Here is a 17,313-nt window from a genome sequence, read left to right as displayed (position 1 = left end):
TGACAGCGCGGCCGCGGCTCAGACTGGGCTGGGAGGTGTGTGAGCTCACCTTTATACCGGGGGAGCGTGGCTGCCGCTCTCATCCTGTCACCAGCATGACCATATCACCTCATTCCTCCTGTGTCATTCTAGGGTTCTCACCCCGAGCCACGCCCATTCCTGGGAGCTCCCTGGGGATGCGTGGGTGTGGGTGCTCCCCAGCTTGGGCTGGTGTCTGGCTGGGGCTGGGGCGGGGGTAGGGGCAGGGTGGGTGTGGGTGCTCCCTGGCTTGGGCTGGTGTCTGGCTGGGGCTGGGGCAGGGGTAGGGGCAGGGTGGGTGTGGGTGCTCCCCAGCTTGGGCTGGTGTCTGGCTGGGACTGGGGCAGGGGTAGGGACAGGTGGGTGTGGGCGAGGCTGCTTTCTCTTGGGGTGGTCGGCCTTGTCTCCTCGGTGTACATTTGCTCTATCAATCTGGGACAGGCTCTGAAATGGAGACAGGACTGGTTTTAAGATCGTGAAGAAAGGAAGGAACACAGGTTTTATTGACAAGCCCCTTGGAGATGACATTGTCTACACAGAGCGGCTTCTGGAGGGAACACCACAGACCTGGCTTGAGTTCCTCTCTGCCTCTGGGTGAAAGTTCAGTTTTTCAAAGGCAAACTCATCTTTTTGAGTGTGTACTATTCAACGTAAATGTAATGGAGCCCCCTTGGGGGGTTATGTGTACGATTGGCTGGCTGGGAATGGAAACTAGTGTGAAACTGGCTGGTGTTACACTGGGTCCAGGCCATCCTAATGGCTCAGCCATGCTTCTGGGCGTGTCAGTGCGAGGAGAGTATGTCCCGATGCCTGTGCACCTGACGGCAGAGGAGCCAGACCCTGGACCCTTGGTTGGACGGAGATGACCACGGGTGCTCAGTGGGGGTGGGGTCTGAAGGAGTAATGCAGAGAGGAGGATAAATCTCAGCTCCTTCACTGTAGCAACCCCGGGTAGGGTCAGCCAGGTGGGTAACAGGTGCACGGGCTAATAACAAATGTAGGGTCAATGCAGAAAGCTGACACCATTACGGGTTCAGGCACAGGACCGCAGAAAAACCTGTCTCATGCTGACAGCAGGTTTACCTCAGCAGGTTTGAAATGACTCAGGAGTAGTAGCCACTTTATTTTTAAAAATTAGTTAATTTATTTTTGTACCAGTACTGGGGCATTAACTCAGGACCTTAAGCCACAGCTCTACTTCCTGCTTTTTAGTGGTTAAGTAAAGATCAGAGTCTCCCAGACTTTTCTGCCGGAGCCAGCTTTGAATCAAAATCCTCGGATCTCAGCCCCTGAGTCACTAGGATAACAGGTGTGAGCCACCAGCACCTCTCCAGTTTATTGCTTTTAAATCTCACTTTCCACCTACGTTCAGGATTGGAGACAAATGGGAGTTCACTGGGGAGAAAGGAAGGGAGAGAGCATGAGGTGGGCTGGGTGTTGGCTTTGTTGTCTTTCCAGGTCTTTCCAGGGTGTGGGAGAGGTGAGGGCAGGGCTGGGTGAGGGCAGTTGTGAGCAGCTTTCCCCCAGGGAGCTGGACAGGAGTCTCCACAGATGACACAGTGCACCCCTCAAAGCACAGACCTCCGCGGGGGAGATCTGGACTGATGCAGCCAGGCTGCATCGTTTGTTTCATTAGAAGTGGTTTTTGGAGAATAGAAGTCGCGTTTCCTCGTTAGTGGCTTTGGAAGCTGCGGATGGCACGGTTAGCTCCATTTGTGCCTTCCTCAGGCTGCGCATCTCCCTGGGGAACCTGAACCAAGAGCTCCCATCAGAAGGGCCAAGACAAGGCCCCGTACAACCCGGGCAGTGAACCAGGGAACACAGGGAGCTCAGCCGCCTGCAGTGCAAACCATGGGGTGGGCTGGTAATCCACACCATCTTCACACAGCAAGTTGTCTTCCCTTTTTTGCATGTAACGGGAAGGAGCACCATGAGGGTGCCCTGGCTTCCTGCGGATCTTGCATATTCTGTTTGTTATTAAGTCTCATCTGCTGAGGGGGTGGGAGCCTTGAAGGGCAGTGTGCAGAGAAGGGACAAGATTCCAGCTCGAGGAATCCTTGGATGGTGTCTCCAAGGCCTGAGCCGTGGTAGAGAGGTGGGGTGGGCAGCGAGATGCAGGTTGTCCTCAGGAGAAAGAGCACAGGGAGTCTAGTCCAAGCCTGAGGGCAAGGCTGCAGATCAAGCTTCCATTTCACTTGGTAGACACATGGGTCAACAATTTATGAAAATCCTGACCAAAGATCTAGAAATCTAAGCTCTTAAATGGCTTCAATTATTTTTAATTGACCCCATCAATAATTTCTTGAACACTGAAAAGAGCTAGGAAATTATTGACTCTGTATATCACCTTTATAATATAATAATAATAATAATAACTCACTGTTAAAAATAAACAATTAAGTAAGTAATTACAAGAGGGAAAAAAGAAATAGTTAGGCCGGGCGCCTGTGGCTCACACCTGTAATTTTAGCTACTCAGGGGGCTAAGATCTGAGGATCATGGTTCAAAGTCAGCCCGGGCAGGAAAGTCCGTAAGACTCTTATCTCCAATAAACCACCAGAAAACTCGAAGTGGCGCTGTGGCTCAAGTGGTAGAGTGCTTGCCTTGAGCTGAAGAGCTGAGGGACAGTGCCCAGGCCCAGAGTTCAAGCCCCATGACCAACAAAAAGAAAAGAAGGAAAGCAAGGAAGGAAGGAAGGAAGGAAGGAAGGAAGGAGGGAAGGAGTTGTTAGATACGATTCAGTCATTGAGGTTGATGTTATGCTTTCAAGACTCTGTGTTTTGAAGACATTGGAGAGCCCCAGGGGGCCCCAGCCACTCCCCCTCTTGCTGTTCTGAGAGTCACTCTATGGCTGTGGCTCTGCTGTGGTCCGGGGACTGCAGGGGACAGCGAGGGGACATCTCCTGGGTGGTCTCTTGTTCTGTCCCTGGGGCTCGGTGCTGGCTAAGTGCAGCAGCCATCCTGTACTCCACTTCCCGTTCTCCTTCTGTGAGAGGACATGGGATGAACTTGAAAAGATGATGATTGAGGCTCTCTCTGTACCCTTTGCGGCCCTGCAGCCAGGCCACGTCGTGCTTTGCTTCGGCCATTCTTGTTTGTTCTCAGTTGGATGACTCTCACCCAGCCTGGCCCGAGGCTCCGTGCCTTCAGCGTGGTGCTAGGCCACTCTTCAGGATCCTGCTCCTCCTCCAGCAAGCACAGGACACCGCTTGGCTTGCGGAGGATACATTGGCAAAGTAACTCAGTGTGCAGATTCTGTACCATTCTGCAGATCCTCCTCTCAGCCTCTCATTAGATCAGGCTCCAGACCCTGGTTACCCCCTCTGACCTCCCTCAAAGAGCACCTGCTTACCTGATGCGGCCTAAGACAATATGGTGAGAAGCAACTAAAAAGATGCTTCTCCTGGGCCTATTAATGACGAGAGGCGGGTTCCTGGACACCCAGCCCACCCCAAGAAGGACAGCCGACATCTCAGGACAGACTACCCCGTGCCCGCTAGGCAGACCTTCCTCAGCACCACCCCCACCCCCCAGGGCTAACCTAAGGGAAATGCCTGCGCTCCTGACAGCTAAGATCATCAACTCTTCCCTTTCATTCATTGTTAGTTTCTCCAGCTCACAGTGGTCCAAACTCACCCACACCCCTTTACCCTTTACCCTCTAACTTCAGGCCCCTAAACCCACTGCTTCCTCACCTCTACCTCAACACGCCACAGTTTTTCCTTCCAAACTTACCAGTCACATTTGCATCTCCAGTCCAGTGGCTTATCTGGTCCCTAATGATGTGATATGACCTCTTTGCATCACGTGACTTGAGGGACACTTCCACACATAACATGTATCTCTCTCCTTCAATTTAACACCCAGAAAACTTAGTGAACATATGCACTGTTTGAGAACCTGTACAGGAACATTGCAACACAATATTTTCTCCTCAGGTTCTGTGGCCTTTACCATTTCCAAGTCTTATGGAGGAAAAGCCAGACTAACATGGCCATCCCATAGGTAACACACACATTGTCCACTTTCTCCTCTCCTTCTGACTGCTGGCTTTGGTTCATTCTGAACTTGGGCATTTTCAGTGATTCAACGTTATCCTGACAATGATAATGGTACTTGTCTCTTCACCTCCTTCCTCCTTTCCGTCCTCTGCATCATAGTTGATCTATCACATGCTATGTTCCCAACATGTTGCTAAACAACTTACATGCATTTGTTTCATTTGAATCATGCAAGGGCTCAGTGGAACTGTCTGCATTTCACAGATGAGTACATCCGGGCTTAGAGAGAGAACACACCCCGTATTCTCCATAGAACAAAAGTCTTACCCCTGCCCTTCTTCTTACCCCACACAGACTTTGGTCTGTGGTTTATCTATGCTTCTAGGCAGCTGGTTTCCATTTTTATCTCAAGTGTGGATGGCTTTCCCAATGTTCCTGACTAGTCTTTACACCTACACAAAGATCATTACTACCTTGATAACATCTAGCACCTCACATTCACCCCAGGTTGTAATCCGTTTTCTCTTTGTAAATATCACCTTCACTGGAGATTTGGGATTGCATTCTTTCTGACTCTTTTCCTGACTTCCCAAACGTTGTATCACTCATTTTATATAGCCACTTATTTCTACACAATGCTTTGCACAATCTACAGAACCCAGTCCAACTACCAAGCACACTTGCTCCCCATCAGCCAGGCTGAAAATGCTCCCCTTCCCGCAATCTGCATTTGGAGTCCAGGGAGGTCTGGGCTCTGCCAGGGAGACAGGGTAGATGGTGGCACCATTCGTGATAAAGTGGTAACGCCAGAGAGGCGGTGAAGGCAGTCGTGATCTGGAGCAGGAGCGAGGCTTTGAGACACTTCATCTTTTAGCAAGCTCAGACTGGTTTAGGAATCTTCAGGCTTGGCAGCGATCTGCTAACTGCATACCTTTCCCACAGTCTCTTAAAAATCACCCTGGCCAGGCGCGGCCTGGCTCTCCTGACTCTGTTTATTGGAAATCCTAACCACCTGGCAGGGTAGAAGTGCTCCACGGGGAAAGTCAGGCACAACGAGACCTTTGTGTTTTCATGGTCTCTCTAACCGGATCCTGAGCATTTCATACACTTTCCCCTGGAGACTTCACCATAAGGCAGCTCTTGCCAGTCAGTCAGCCACTTTCCAGAGTACGAGCTTCAAGATACAGGTTGCTCTTGCAAAACAGTCCTGAGGTCAACTCCTCACTGGGTCGGAGGAAAGCTGGACTGAAGAACCGAGGCTTGGCTCCAGGGGATGCCAGTATCATTGACTCAGAACTGGTTATTGAAACGAACCCATTGTTCGATGGTGCAGTAGGCTATGGGAGCCATTAAATAGTTCTATTTCTGAAGTCAAGAACCATGAATCAATTTACCTGGTACAATAGTTGGAAATAACTTCCTGGCATTCAAATTTAGAACCTAGGTGCTTGTAGATCCGACGAATATGCTAAATATCCATTCTACTACTTAAGATCAATATAACTGCATCCTATGTTCACATTTTTTGTCAAGACGTTTGGTCGGTGCAGTATCCCAGTGGAAAGGTGAAGGATCTATGTGGTAAAGAATGAATGAGGAAGACACACCTCACACATTCAACCCAGATTGCACAGTAACTCCTGTTTTGAGAGACTCCACCTAAACACCGTAGGAAAGTAAGTACCATGGATCCATATTCTGCAAAGAATTTAATGAATGCATCTCTCAAGTATCAGCAAAACTTTCAATAAAGGGCTAAACAGAAAGTATTTCCAGGTTTTGCTGACCATCTGGTCTCTGTTGAATAGTTGCAACTTCATAATTCTGTGCGTTTAGTCAGGCTGATGGCCATATCTAAACTGGAGTCCTTTAGTAGATACCCATGGGTGAAATAAAGAGATAGTTACATTTATTATTAATTGCCAATATTTAAAAGACTACTGATTCTGGTATAAAAATATGGATTTCTGACTTCTCTGGGAAAATACAATGAATCAAAATGTAGCACTATATTACTTAAGCATAATAATTGGTCATTGTTATACCCTTTTGATGAATTGGCTCTTTTATCATTATATAATTACCTTCTATGGTTCTTGTTACCATTTTGACTATTTAGTCAATAGTTTAGCCCTACTGTCTTCAGTGTACAATTTGCCTGGAATAGCTTTGTCCGTGCCCCGACTCTCAGCCTATATGAGTGTGCGTATGGAGAGCATGGCACAGCAGCATACAGCTGGTCATAATCATTTTATATCCATTAAGCGGCTCTGCGTCTTTTCATTGGAAAAATTAATTCACTTACATTTTTGTGATTCTTAATAGCTAAGGAACTTTTAGTGCCATTTTATTAATTTCTTACTTTTTTTTAGTTTCTTGTGTTCTAGTCTGAATGTACCCCCCAAAATTTATGTTTTGAAAGCTTAACCCAATGTGCCATTTTGCGTGGTAAGGCCTAAGGGCTTACTAACACCTGGATCCCTGCAGGAAGCCTGGAGTCCTTAGTAATAATGATGTGATGGGGATAAATTCCTTTGAAAAGGATGGCTTCTACCCCTTTTTGTGACATCTGTCTCTGTACATGAGCCACATTAATTTTTTCCTTTTATAAACTATTTCTTCTGTGGTTTTCTGTTAGACAGCACAAGATGGCCTAAGATAATTTACTCTTCTCTTCCTAAAGCTCAGAACTTTGAGAATGTTGAAAGTTTTCATAGCATTGAATAGTTGCTCATCCTCCTCATCCTCTTGTCAAGTTATGAGATCCTTGTGTGATCATTTCACACCAACAAACTTCATGTTCGCCAAAGATACTGGAATCTACTTCCTGAAGCTGGAAGCTTGTGGGACTGGCAGTCAGCAGCCCCTGTACCCCTTTCTTCAAGTTCTAGGCATTTCTCACACGCAGGTCTGAGGCATCCTATAAGGACAGCCCTTTGTAACCTGCTCCTTTTAAAAGACAGCTGTTCTTATTTCTAAACATCTTTTTTTTTTTTTTTGTCGGTCGTGGGCCTTGAACTCTGGGCCTGGGCACTGTCCTTGTGCTCTTCAGCTCAAGGCAAGCACTCTACCTCTTGAGCCACAGTACCATTTCCAGTTTTCTAGCGGTTTATTAGAGATAAGAGTCTCACAGAGGGGCTGGGAAGGTGGCTCAGTGGTAGACTGCTTGCCTCCAATGCATGAGGCCCTGGGTTTGATTCCTCAGTACCACATAAACAGAAAAAGCTGGAAGTGGTGCTGTGGCTCAATTGGTAGAGCACTAGCCTTGAGCTGAAGAGCTGAGGGACAGCGCCCAGGCCCAGAGTTCAAACCTCACGACCAACCCAAAAAAAAAAAAAAAATTAAAAAAAAAGAGTCTCACGGACTTTCCTGCCTGGGCTGGCTTTCAACCACAATGCTCAGATCTCAGCCTCCTGAGTAGCTAGGATAACAGAGTAGCTAGGATAACAGGCGTGAGCCAACAGCGCCCGGCTTCTAAACATCTTTTTATGTCTATACAAGCTATGTAGTGGGATAAACACTTATTACCATGCCTTGCATTTTATCTGCTCTTCTTTTTCAAGGACCTGACCTCGCTCTACTCTCCCCCCTCACAGTCTTGGGCAGACACAATCATCTGATTAGACCCTGGCCAGAAGTACCTAGCTGTAGCACCTACTGAGACAGACGTGCAGGGGCCATGTCACCCTAGCAACAGCAGGTTTACTGGGAAAGGAATTCAACACTACTTTGTTGAACAAAGACTTTCTACATCTTGGCGAAGTGAGAAACCTGTTAGTAATCACAGAAGCATTTCCTTCCTTGCTGTGGGTTCGTTTATTCAATCCCCAAAACTGAATGGGTGTCCTAGGGAGTTGTAGAAATGTCCCATCATGCGGGTCTATGAACTAAGGAGCTAAGCATGTCTGTATTTATTCTGGACCATTCATGAAGGAGTTTTGGAAGATCCGACCCGCGTCACATGGACAACATGCTTGCATGCTCCGTGGCCCAGCCCCACGTTCTCTGTAGCTCCGGCCCCTCTGGACTCTCACAATTGCCCTGCTGCTGCTGCTGCTGCGTCTACTGCGGCCTGTAAACTTCGAAGAGCCACCCAGTCCAGACACGCTGGGAGGGGGAGAGCGAGAGGGTGGACGGGAGATCTGAAGGAGGAGGACAAAAGCAAGCATGTGGCTGGAGCGAGAAAGACTCCACGGGCAGTGGGGAAACTGACTTCATAAAGAGATGGAGTCAGGAGAGCGTCCTTTAGAACCCAGGGAAATCATAGAACCACTTGCCTTCCAATTCTGCCTTTCTTTGAAGAAATGCCAAGAAACGTCCTTAAAACAACCTGCTCGTGCTGGGGGTTAGGGGGTGTGTGAGGGTGCTTGGCGAGCTGACATCTGTGGCGCCTCCTGGAGGAAGAGCCAGGTATCACCGCCCCCAGACCAGAGCAGCTCTGCCCAGGACAACAGCTCTGGACACTAGGTGTAGGGCTCACAATGCCATCCCTGTGTCCTTAATAAACATGGCCAAGAGGCTATGTCAGGCAGGTAGCTGGGATCCCTGGGGGTGGGGGGCCTGGCAGACAGTCATCCTCAAAGCTCGGTGACAACATAGTTCCAGCCGCTGTGAAACGTGAAGTTTTTCTAGTTCCTCTGCTTGTGCTCACCTGTGGCAGGCACCGCGCCCATCAGTGAGCACGGCACCGGAGCCTCCTGTCCGGTGAGTCACCGTGATGCTGGCTGTCAGCTGTTCAGACAAGTGTGGCTTCCAGGAAGCCCGGGACTGGCCGGGAGAGGACCAGATGCTGCGGCTCTGCCTCACGGTATGAATGGGTGCCTGTGCCCATCGCCCTTCTGCCCTAACTCCCGCTCATGTTGACATCTGCGGTGCTTTCCACACCTGACCGGAAGCAGCGCATGCTGAGAAAGGAGTCAGTGGCGTTTCCTCTAAATAGGAAGAAGGATGGAGATGCACGGTGATGCACAAAAACTGCTTTCAGGTTTCACAATGTTCCTTGTTTCCAACGCCCAAGCTCACCTTGGAAGAATCTGGATTTCCTTGCTAGCCATTCTTCCCTTTTGTCTGCTGTTCCTGCCTTCTTCCTTCTGCAGTATGTCTACCTGTCCCGGAAGCCAAGCTTTCTTATTTGGTCTCCCTCACCACAACTCCAGGTACTGCATGAACTGGGACCCAGGCCAAGACAGGTCTGCTTGCTCCTCCTCACGTTCTCACAACAAAGCCAACTTCTGGATGCCAGCTCCTTTCCGTCTTTCGTTTCTTCCTTCTCACCTTCTCGCTCCCTTTCTTCTTTCCAGGAATACAGACATGGAGTGAAGTGCTCTAGAAAGAACTGTGTACTGCTAGGAGCTGGTGGCTGACATCTGCAATCCTAGCAACTCAGGAAGCTGAACAGATTTGAGGATCAACATTTGAAGCCAGCCCTGGCAGAAAAACTGGATTCCTATCTCCCATTAACCAGCAAAAAGGCCAAAAGTGGTGGTGTAACTCAAATGGTAGAGCCCCAGCCTTGAGCAAAAAAGCTAAGCAAGAGCTTGAGGCACTGAGTTTAAGCCCCAGTCCTGGCACCAAAACAAACCAACAAACAAAAGAAAAACCAAGAATGATTTACCCCGCAGCTCTGAGTGGCCAAGCAGATGGCTTAGAGGCCGAGCCTCCAAATCTCTGAGCTCACATAATTCTTTCTTCATTGTAAGTTAATTAACAGCATGCCTGGTCCCTGGGAGATGATACTATTCTTGTCTGCATCTGGGCGCTCGGCTCAGCTAGTCTGAGTTTTGCATCACTCTGGCTGAGCGGAGCTAATGTCCCTTGTAATCTTGGAGACCTCCTGCCCTTCTATCCATCCATGGGATGATTGCTCCCCTGTGTGAATTCTCAGACTTGCAGGACCTGCCAGCCGATGATCTCCGCTGACAGAGGTTTGTGTCTCCCTGCAGCCTGGAGGAGGCAGGGAGGATGGGAGGGACACAGGGCTAAGACTTCCAGGGGCTTCGCTTCTTTGAAAACTACATGGTCTTGCTAAACTAGACTCTTTCCGAGAAGATGATTTGTGCCTGCATGGGTGCCTGGGGGAAACGTTGCTGCGAGTCTGGCCTATGCTCCCATGAGGAGGACTGGAAAGCTTTTCCGGTTTTGTCCATGCCTGTGTCATTGATTTGTTATCACGGTGTCTCTACAGAGAGTCCTTTCCAGATGGTAGATCCGGCTCCAGGAGGCAGAGCTGGAGACTGTGCCCACTGAGCTGTCTGTGCACACTCAGAGAGGCGCACAGGCTGTGGCGGGAACCTCAGCGCAGGTCATCTACACAGCAAATTCAGCCGCACACCAGGACTGGCCGAGCCCACAAATCCCGCCCTGGCCCCGCGCCTCTGGATGTGGGCGCAGGCAGCTTGCTTTCATTATTCCACGGCTGCGAGCCCCGGTTCCAGACGCAAAGTTCCCCGCTCCGTCCCGCCGGCGCTGCAGCCCACAGCCGCGGGCGGCGCGGGGCTGCCAGGGAGGTTCCCCGGGAACCTGAGCGTCCTCAGCGCTTGGGGACGAAAGCCTTCGGTGGCCGCGGCGCGCCCTCTGGCGGCCGGCGTGCCCAACGGGCCAAGAGCGCGTCCTCGGGGTTGGCGACCAGAACCGCGTCGCGGAGTGCGGCCCCGCGGCTCCACGCACAGGACGTTCCGCGCCTCCCCAGAGGGGCCGAGGAAGAGCCGACCCAGTTCTTGGAGTTGTCCCAGCCCTCTGAGCCGTGACTGCCACGTTACAGAAAAAGACAAAATGAGATCCTGGACTGTGAGCGGCCGCGGAGTGTGTCCCCACACCCAGAGTCCGACCGAGGTTCCCCAGGACGCGTCCACGCAGCCCCACAACAAGACTCCGCTGCTCCGAAGGCGTAGGAGAGGGTCGTGCGCACCGATCCCTGCTCGGGGGAAGGCGTAGGAGAGGGTCGTGCGCACCGATCCCTGCTCGGGGAAGGCGTAGGAGAGGGTCGTGCGCACCGATCCCTGCTCGGGGAAGGCGTAGGAGAGGGTCGTGCGCACCGATCCCTGCTCCCTCCACTCTGTCCCCCACCAGTGCTGGCGGGGTGAAGGTGAGGGGCTGGCCTCGCTCGCCATCCGCTGCCCACTGAGGGGAAGAGGGGACGGGCTGGGCACCTGGGGACGAGGAGGGGAGGATGTACCGTGCGCAGCTAACACTGCTCCTCGGGGTCCCTCTTGTTCCCACAGCGCGGGGGCTCCTGCTCTAATGCCTCTCCCCGCAACGCCCGGGGGCAGCTCACCCAACAGAAAGAGCAGCTGGTGCTTCACCCATCAGTCCATCAGCCCCTGGAGGAGCCGGAGTCTAATCACCCCTCCCCCCGCAGAGGAGCCATGAGCCCCCACCCCCACCCCTACCCCCCCCCGCAGAGGACCCATGTGCCCCCACCCCCACCCCCACCTCCCACCCCCACCCTCCCCCCGCAGAGGACCCATGAGCCCCCACCCCCACCCCACCCCCCACCCCCTCACCCCCACCCTCCCCCCGCAGAGGACCCATGAGCCCCCACCCCCACCACCCTCCCCTGAAGAGGACCCATGAGCCCCCACCCGCACCCCCTCACCCCCCACCCCCGCAGAGGACCCATGAGCCCCCCCGCACCCCCCCTCCCCCCCCCCCGCAGAGGACCCATGAGCCCCCACCCCCACCCCCCACCCTCCCCCCGCAGAGGACCCATGAGCCCCACCCCCACCCCCACCCTCCCCCCGCAGAGGACCCATGAGCCCCACCCCCACCCCCCACCCTCCCCTGAAGAGGACCCATGAGCCCCCACCCCCGGGCTGCGGCTCCCCGGTTTGCACACAGCCCGCTCCCCTCCGCAGGCCTAGCTTGGCCCGTGGAGGAGCCAGAACCCCGGCCTGAACCTCAGGCCCAGAAACCTGAAATGGGGCAGGACCCCCGCTCCTGCAGGGAACGTTCTGGTGGAAAGCAAACCAGCCATTGCCCAAACCAGCTTGACCAGAAGGAGCTTGGCCCGTGGTTTCTGCAACCCCACTTGCTTTCTGCGTGATTTCCACACACATGCGGCAATCTCTGAGACACTGTCGCACACCTGTGCTTTTCTGAGACTGTCCACTTCCCTGCCCCTGTCCCTTGCAAAACATCTTCCTTCCAGAAACTTGCTCCATGTACCTGCATCCCACCTAAACTTGCTTACAAATCCCCTGGACAGGCCAGCAGCGGTGTTCACACCTTGGAGAGCATTGCTCTAGGCCGCAGGCATACACTAAACCCGAGCCGCCAGCCTCTGAGTGTCCACTTGCTCTCTCCAGGCGCTGTGCATCTTTCCGTGACAGTACTGCTGGCTGTGAACGGACCTGTCCGCCTGCCCTCCCTGGAGACCGGAGCTTGCCGCCTTCCTCTCCGGAGCGAGGCTGAGCCTAGGCGGGCACCGGCCCTTCCCAGATCGGTGTTTGTTCCAGGTAGGAACAGATACTCCACACGCTAGAGAAGCACAGTCCCGGGTGTCTGTGTGACTTTACTCAGAAAAGTTAAAAGCAGGGGAGAAGAGGTGTGATGCTACTATTTATTGCAACTTCATTTAAGGCAGAGTTCAAAGTAGGTTCAGCTAATTTGTAAGAAAGATTTTGGATACAAGACATCAGTAGATGGGATGAAGGCCAGCAGATCGGCTACATTTCTACCCTTTGAGATTACTGTTTGAGCTTAGTTACTATTCTACCACTGTCTCTGGATAGTTACAAACTGTAACAAGAAGATAGGGAAAGAAAGTAGAATATTACACAATCTGGAAACTCCCTTAAAGAAAATGACAAAGTGAGGGGGACTTAAAGAAAACCCATCCATCAGCCCTTCACCTTGGGTGGTGGGTTCATTCCACACGTTTATTAAGCATCTCACAGCCACGCATTCTTTTCAGCCTTTAAGGATGCATCAAGGTCTCTGGCTTCCAGGAGCTTATGTTTTGGATCTCATGCCTGGTACGGAAATCTGTTTCCTTCTTCACTCATGTAGGGGACACAGCATCGATTCCAGGGATCAGAGCAAATGTCACTCTTTCTCTCGCCAAAATGGCAGAAAAAAAGTCTGCATTGCCCATGTTGCATCAGGCAGACAGTGTCTCTAATTCCAGGCGGGAGATCTTCTGCGGATGGGACAAGACAGGGTTCATATTTGACTCACATGGTACAGAGAGGAAATTATAACCCCAGCCCACAGCCTGGGAAAGCTTTCCCTGGGATTCACGATCAGATTCCACTGCCTGCTAGCTTTAAAGCAAAAGCAACACTTTATATCTCTCCTCGTGTGGCGTGTCCACCCCTCACACCCAGGTTCTCCAGCCTTCCAGAAAGAGATATGCACGGCAGGGAACAAACACGAGTTTTAGAAAACAGCAGCGTGGTAAAGGTTGGTCTTCCTCTCCAAGAGCATTGGAAATTGTTCTGATTCTCAGCTTGAGGCAATTTCTTTTTTAGTTTCATTCCTAAGAAAATAAAACCTTGACTTGTGGAACTATAAGACATACACCTACCTAAAGTTGTCATAAAGAAGACGCTTCAGGAAAGACATGATTAATAAAAGGCCTTACTGAACCATGTCAGGTCTGCAAATGCTACTGGTCATGATTCATACACAATAACAGAGTCGTGGGCTGGCACCCACACACGCACGTCACGCATGTGCACACACACATACACATACAGACAAGACTCTGAGCCTATACCACTTCAATCCTGCTTTTACTTGGCAGGAAAAGCAGAGTGAAGCCCTCAATAAAACCTTTGATAAACATAAAGGGACCCCTTTGTAAATCACCTTTATCATAACAAAAAAACTTTTGAAAAACTTTTTTAAAAAGATATCAGCGCCACCAGCCTCTCGGACTGGGGATGTGGATTCTAGTCTTCCGTGAATAATGGATGACTCATTTAGATGGCTAATATTTTGGTTTTCTCATCAATAAAGGAGTTTATCTAGCCGAAGGAAGATTGTTTATGACTGCAAGCCTTCACTGCACAGCAATAAGCAGCATGTTCTCTTGGGCGCGCTGAGTTTCTGTCTGTGGCTGCTGGGCTGCTGGAGAAGATCTTTGATTTGCTCTGACACTTCCCTGACCATCATCGAGCTGACAAGCTTTCTCAGACAGCAGCAAGAGTGTCCTGTTTGTCTCAGAATACATAGGCTCTTTGTCTTGCGTCAGGATACTTACACTCCTTATTTAGTCTTCCTAATGAAGATGAAAGGGGTGAGGGTCTGAGCCCCGCATGGAGTCCCTGCACACACTCCCTGCACACAGACAGACCCACACCCTGTTCCCGCACTGGCTCGCTCACACACAGCTCCATTCCAGCTCCCAGGTGACACGTACCTGAGCTTTTCTGGACCAAACAACAGAAGAAAGCAGCAAAAAAAAAGAGGATCCTCATTTTTTAGGGGTCCCTTGGACCTCTGTGCCTTTCTGTTGGGAAAAGCAAGCCTGATGAATGTGGCGGGAAGTGAGATAAAGAAGGAGCAAATAGGACCTTTATATACTTTCTAGAATGCTAATCACAAATGAGCTTATTTATCTGCTCTACTGAGTTAAGACAGAAGGCAGAAAGTACTGAGTAATTTTATCTTTCTGCCTACAAATGGGTACTTTGTCATTCCTTAGAGGCAGAAATTAACCAAAAACTTGATGCATGAAGGCTTAAGAAGAAATGGAGCCAACACTTTTAACTGGATTTTTAGAAACATAGACAAGAGAGATGTGTATGGCCTGCCCTCAGAAAGCTTTCTGTTGGGCAGTATTTAGCAAGGTGGACTGGAAATCCCTCCCAGATAGATAATCAACAGAAACAATCGTCCAATGAGTACTAAGACACCAGTAAAAGATCATTTATTAGAATGTCAATGGAAAACAGCTTAAATAACATTACAACACAGTAATGGAGTCATTCCTGTTTTCCAATATAGTAATAAAAATACATCCATTTTTTTAAAATGAGGGGTATTTGGAGGGGAAAAGGTTATGAAATAGTAATAGAGGGCAAATTTGATCAAATTATGTCAAATGTGTGTACAGAAATATCAGGATGAGACCCTTCCCTTGGTATAGGTAATTTATGCAAATAAAATTTTCTACTAAGATGAAGAAGATAAACAGGACAAGAGCAGCAACTCGAGATGAGTACCACGGAGACGAGCCTCAGAAACATGCTAAGTGAAGACGGCACACAGGGTAGAACATAATGTTTTATTGCAAAGATTTACCAAATGAAGCTGTTTGCTTGAAGCCAGAATGCTGTCCACTTTGAGGAAAGAAGACAGATTTTCCTTGCTGTGGTCTGGAGGGGACAGAGAGTCCTTGGGGCCACAGCATCGAATCGGCCCGTGACTAGTGTGTGTGTGGTGGGCAGGGGATGGGGGGGGGATTACAGGACAGTACGGGTGCAGAGGGACTCCTGGCTTTGGATGGACAGACATAAGGAAGTGTTTGGATGGACAGACATAAGGAAGTGTTTGGATGGACAGACATAAGGAAGTGTTTGGATGGACAGACATAAGGAAGTGTTTGTGAGGCACGAGGCTTTGACTGGGAGACCAGAAGACAGGTCTGTCATGTAGGCTTAGATACGTGTGCTGAAACATACTGTTAATGCAGCTGCATCTATCATCTCTTAGATTCACTTTAATCTCTCAACACAAAATGAAAAGTAACTCTTCTATTTGGTCTCTCCCCCTTCCACAAGCCACCATGGCCATTCTGTAGGCTTCCTATCTATATGTAAGTTCATATGAAAGTCTACTCCCTCTTCTATATAAACAGTAACAAACTTTGCATGGCATGACTTCCCTTTTGTATTTGATGTACCTTAGCAATCTGTTCAAGTGGGAATGTAGAAAGCTTTCTATTATTTCTTTCTCTAATTTTAAGGAGTTGTACAAAGGGGGCTTCAATTCAACAAGTCAGATGATGGGGACAATGCATCTTGACCAACGTCTCATCCTTTATAATAGCTTCATGATATTCTTACAGTCTGCCTTCCATCTTAGTTAACCAGGCTAAATAGAGTTGGCCTTGAGAGTTGCCTAAAACAATGAGTTTTGCAAAAGAGATGTCACACTTGGTGCCAGACCTACTGTATGAGTGAACAATCAAATCATTCAAACAAGATGCCCAAGTGTTCGTTGGGAAGTTTCACAGTATTGGATGGAGATCAAAGATGGTGTCACTGGCAATTGGTGCTTGGTCCTCAGTGTGTGTGTGTGTGTGTGTGTGTGTGTGTGTGTGTGTGTATGTGTGTAGGCAATTTTTTCTGGGTATTAGAAGCTGTTTTTTTATTTCTGAAACATAAAATATATAATATATAATTACATATATAAATAAATTACCTGGAATGCTAATCATTGTAAAATAATTATCAAATATATATATTCATATATGGAATCTAAATGAGTAAAATTATTAGAATTTAAAGTCCTTTCTCTGTGAAACATTTGTTCCAAAAATATCTGAAATCTCCACTTTTTAAGAAAAAAACACAAGCAGTTTAATTTCACCCTTGGGAAGACTGGCTTCCACACTAAGAATACATCCTAAGCTCAAGAAAGTCTATAAATAATTATAACTTTGGAGGCATCTCTAATAGACCAAAGACAAGAATTTTAAAGATTATACCATACAAGCCCAAATACATGTCATTGTTAAGAAGTTAACTTGTAGGTAAAATGATAGAACACAATTTTATATGCAATATGCATTCTTTCTATTTATACACCTTATTTATGACCTTATTTAGAGAGGTTTAGGGGAGAGGTTATATACTACAGTTCAGCCACTAATAAAGTAGCTATAAAATTATAGCCTAAAATGTTCGATATATTTTGAAACTTTATGAGTTAAGTTGGAAAAAAAATCAAGTCACTTAGGGGAGAAATAAATTAATAGCACCAAGTTTTTGTTTGTTTGCTTTGTTTTTGTGCTTGAACTCAGGGCCTGGGTGCCATCCGTGAGCTTTTTCACTCAAGGTTAGTACTCTCCCACTTTAAGCCATAGCTCCACTTCTGCCTTATTTTGGGGGTGGCTACTTGGAGATAAGCTTCTTATGGACTTTCCTACTTCAAATCATGATCCTCAGATCTCAGCCTCCTGAGTTGCTAGGATTACAGCATGAGCTACTGGCACCCAGCTTAATCATAGCAAGTTTAACACCCAGCTCTTCCTTCAGATTTGAATGTATTTCCGAGTCACAGATTCAGAATGCAACTCTCAAGGGAGAACTTCACCAATTGTTCTAGAGAATAAGGCCTGCCACCCCAA

General features: G+C 49.0%; 1 protein-coding gene across 1 annotated transcript; it reads right to left on the bottom strand.

The window, feature by feature from the left end:
• Positions 1-12,982: 12,982 nt before the first annotated feature.
• On the bottom strand, positions 12,983-14,474 carry Spag11b (sperm associated antigen 11B). The gene is made up of 2 exons (XM_042699878.1): positions 14,380-14,474; positions 12,983-13,155 (listed from the first exon to the last, which is right to left on the bottom strand). Exons 1-2 carry the CDS (start codon positions 14,435-14,437, stop codon positions 12,983-12,985), a joined length of 231 nt encoding a protein of 76 aa, XP_042555812.1. The 5' UTR covers positions 14,438-14,474.
• Between the last annotated feature and the right edge of the window lie 2,839 nt (positions 14,475-17,313).

This window comes from Dipodomys spectabilis, unplaced genomic scaffold, assembly GCF_019054845.1.
Source record: "Dipodomys spectabilis isolate Male_0828 unplaced genomic scaffold, ASM1905484v1 ptg000263l, whole genome shotgun sequence".
NCBI classification, from domain to species: Eukaryota; Metazoa; Chordata; class Mammalia; order Rodentia; family Heteromyidae; genus Dipodomys; species Dipodomys spectabilis.
This window is presented reverse-complemented; position numbering and strand designations above follow the sequence as displayed.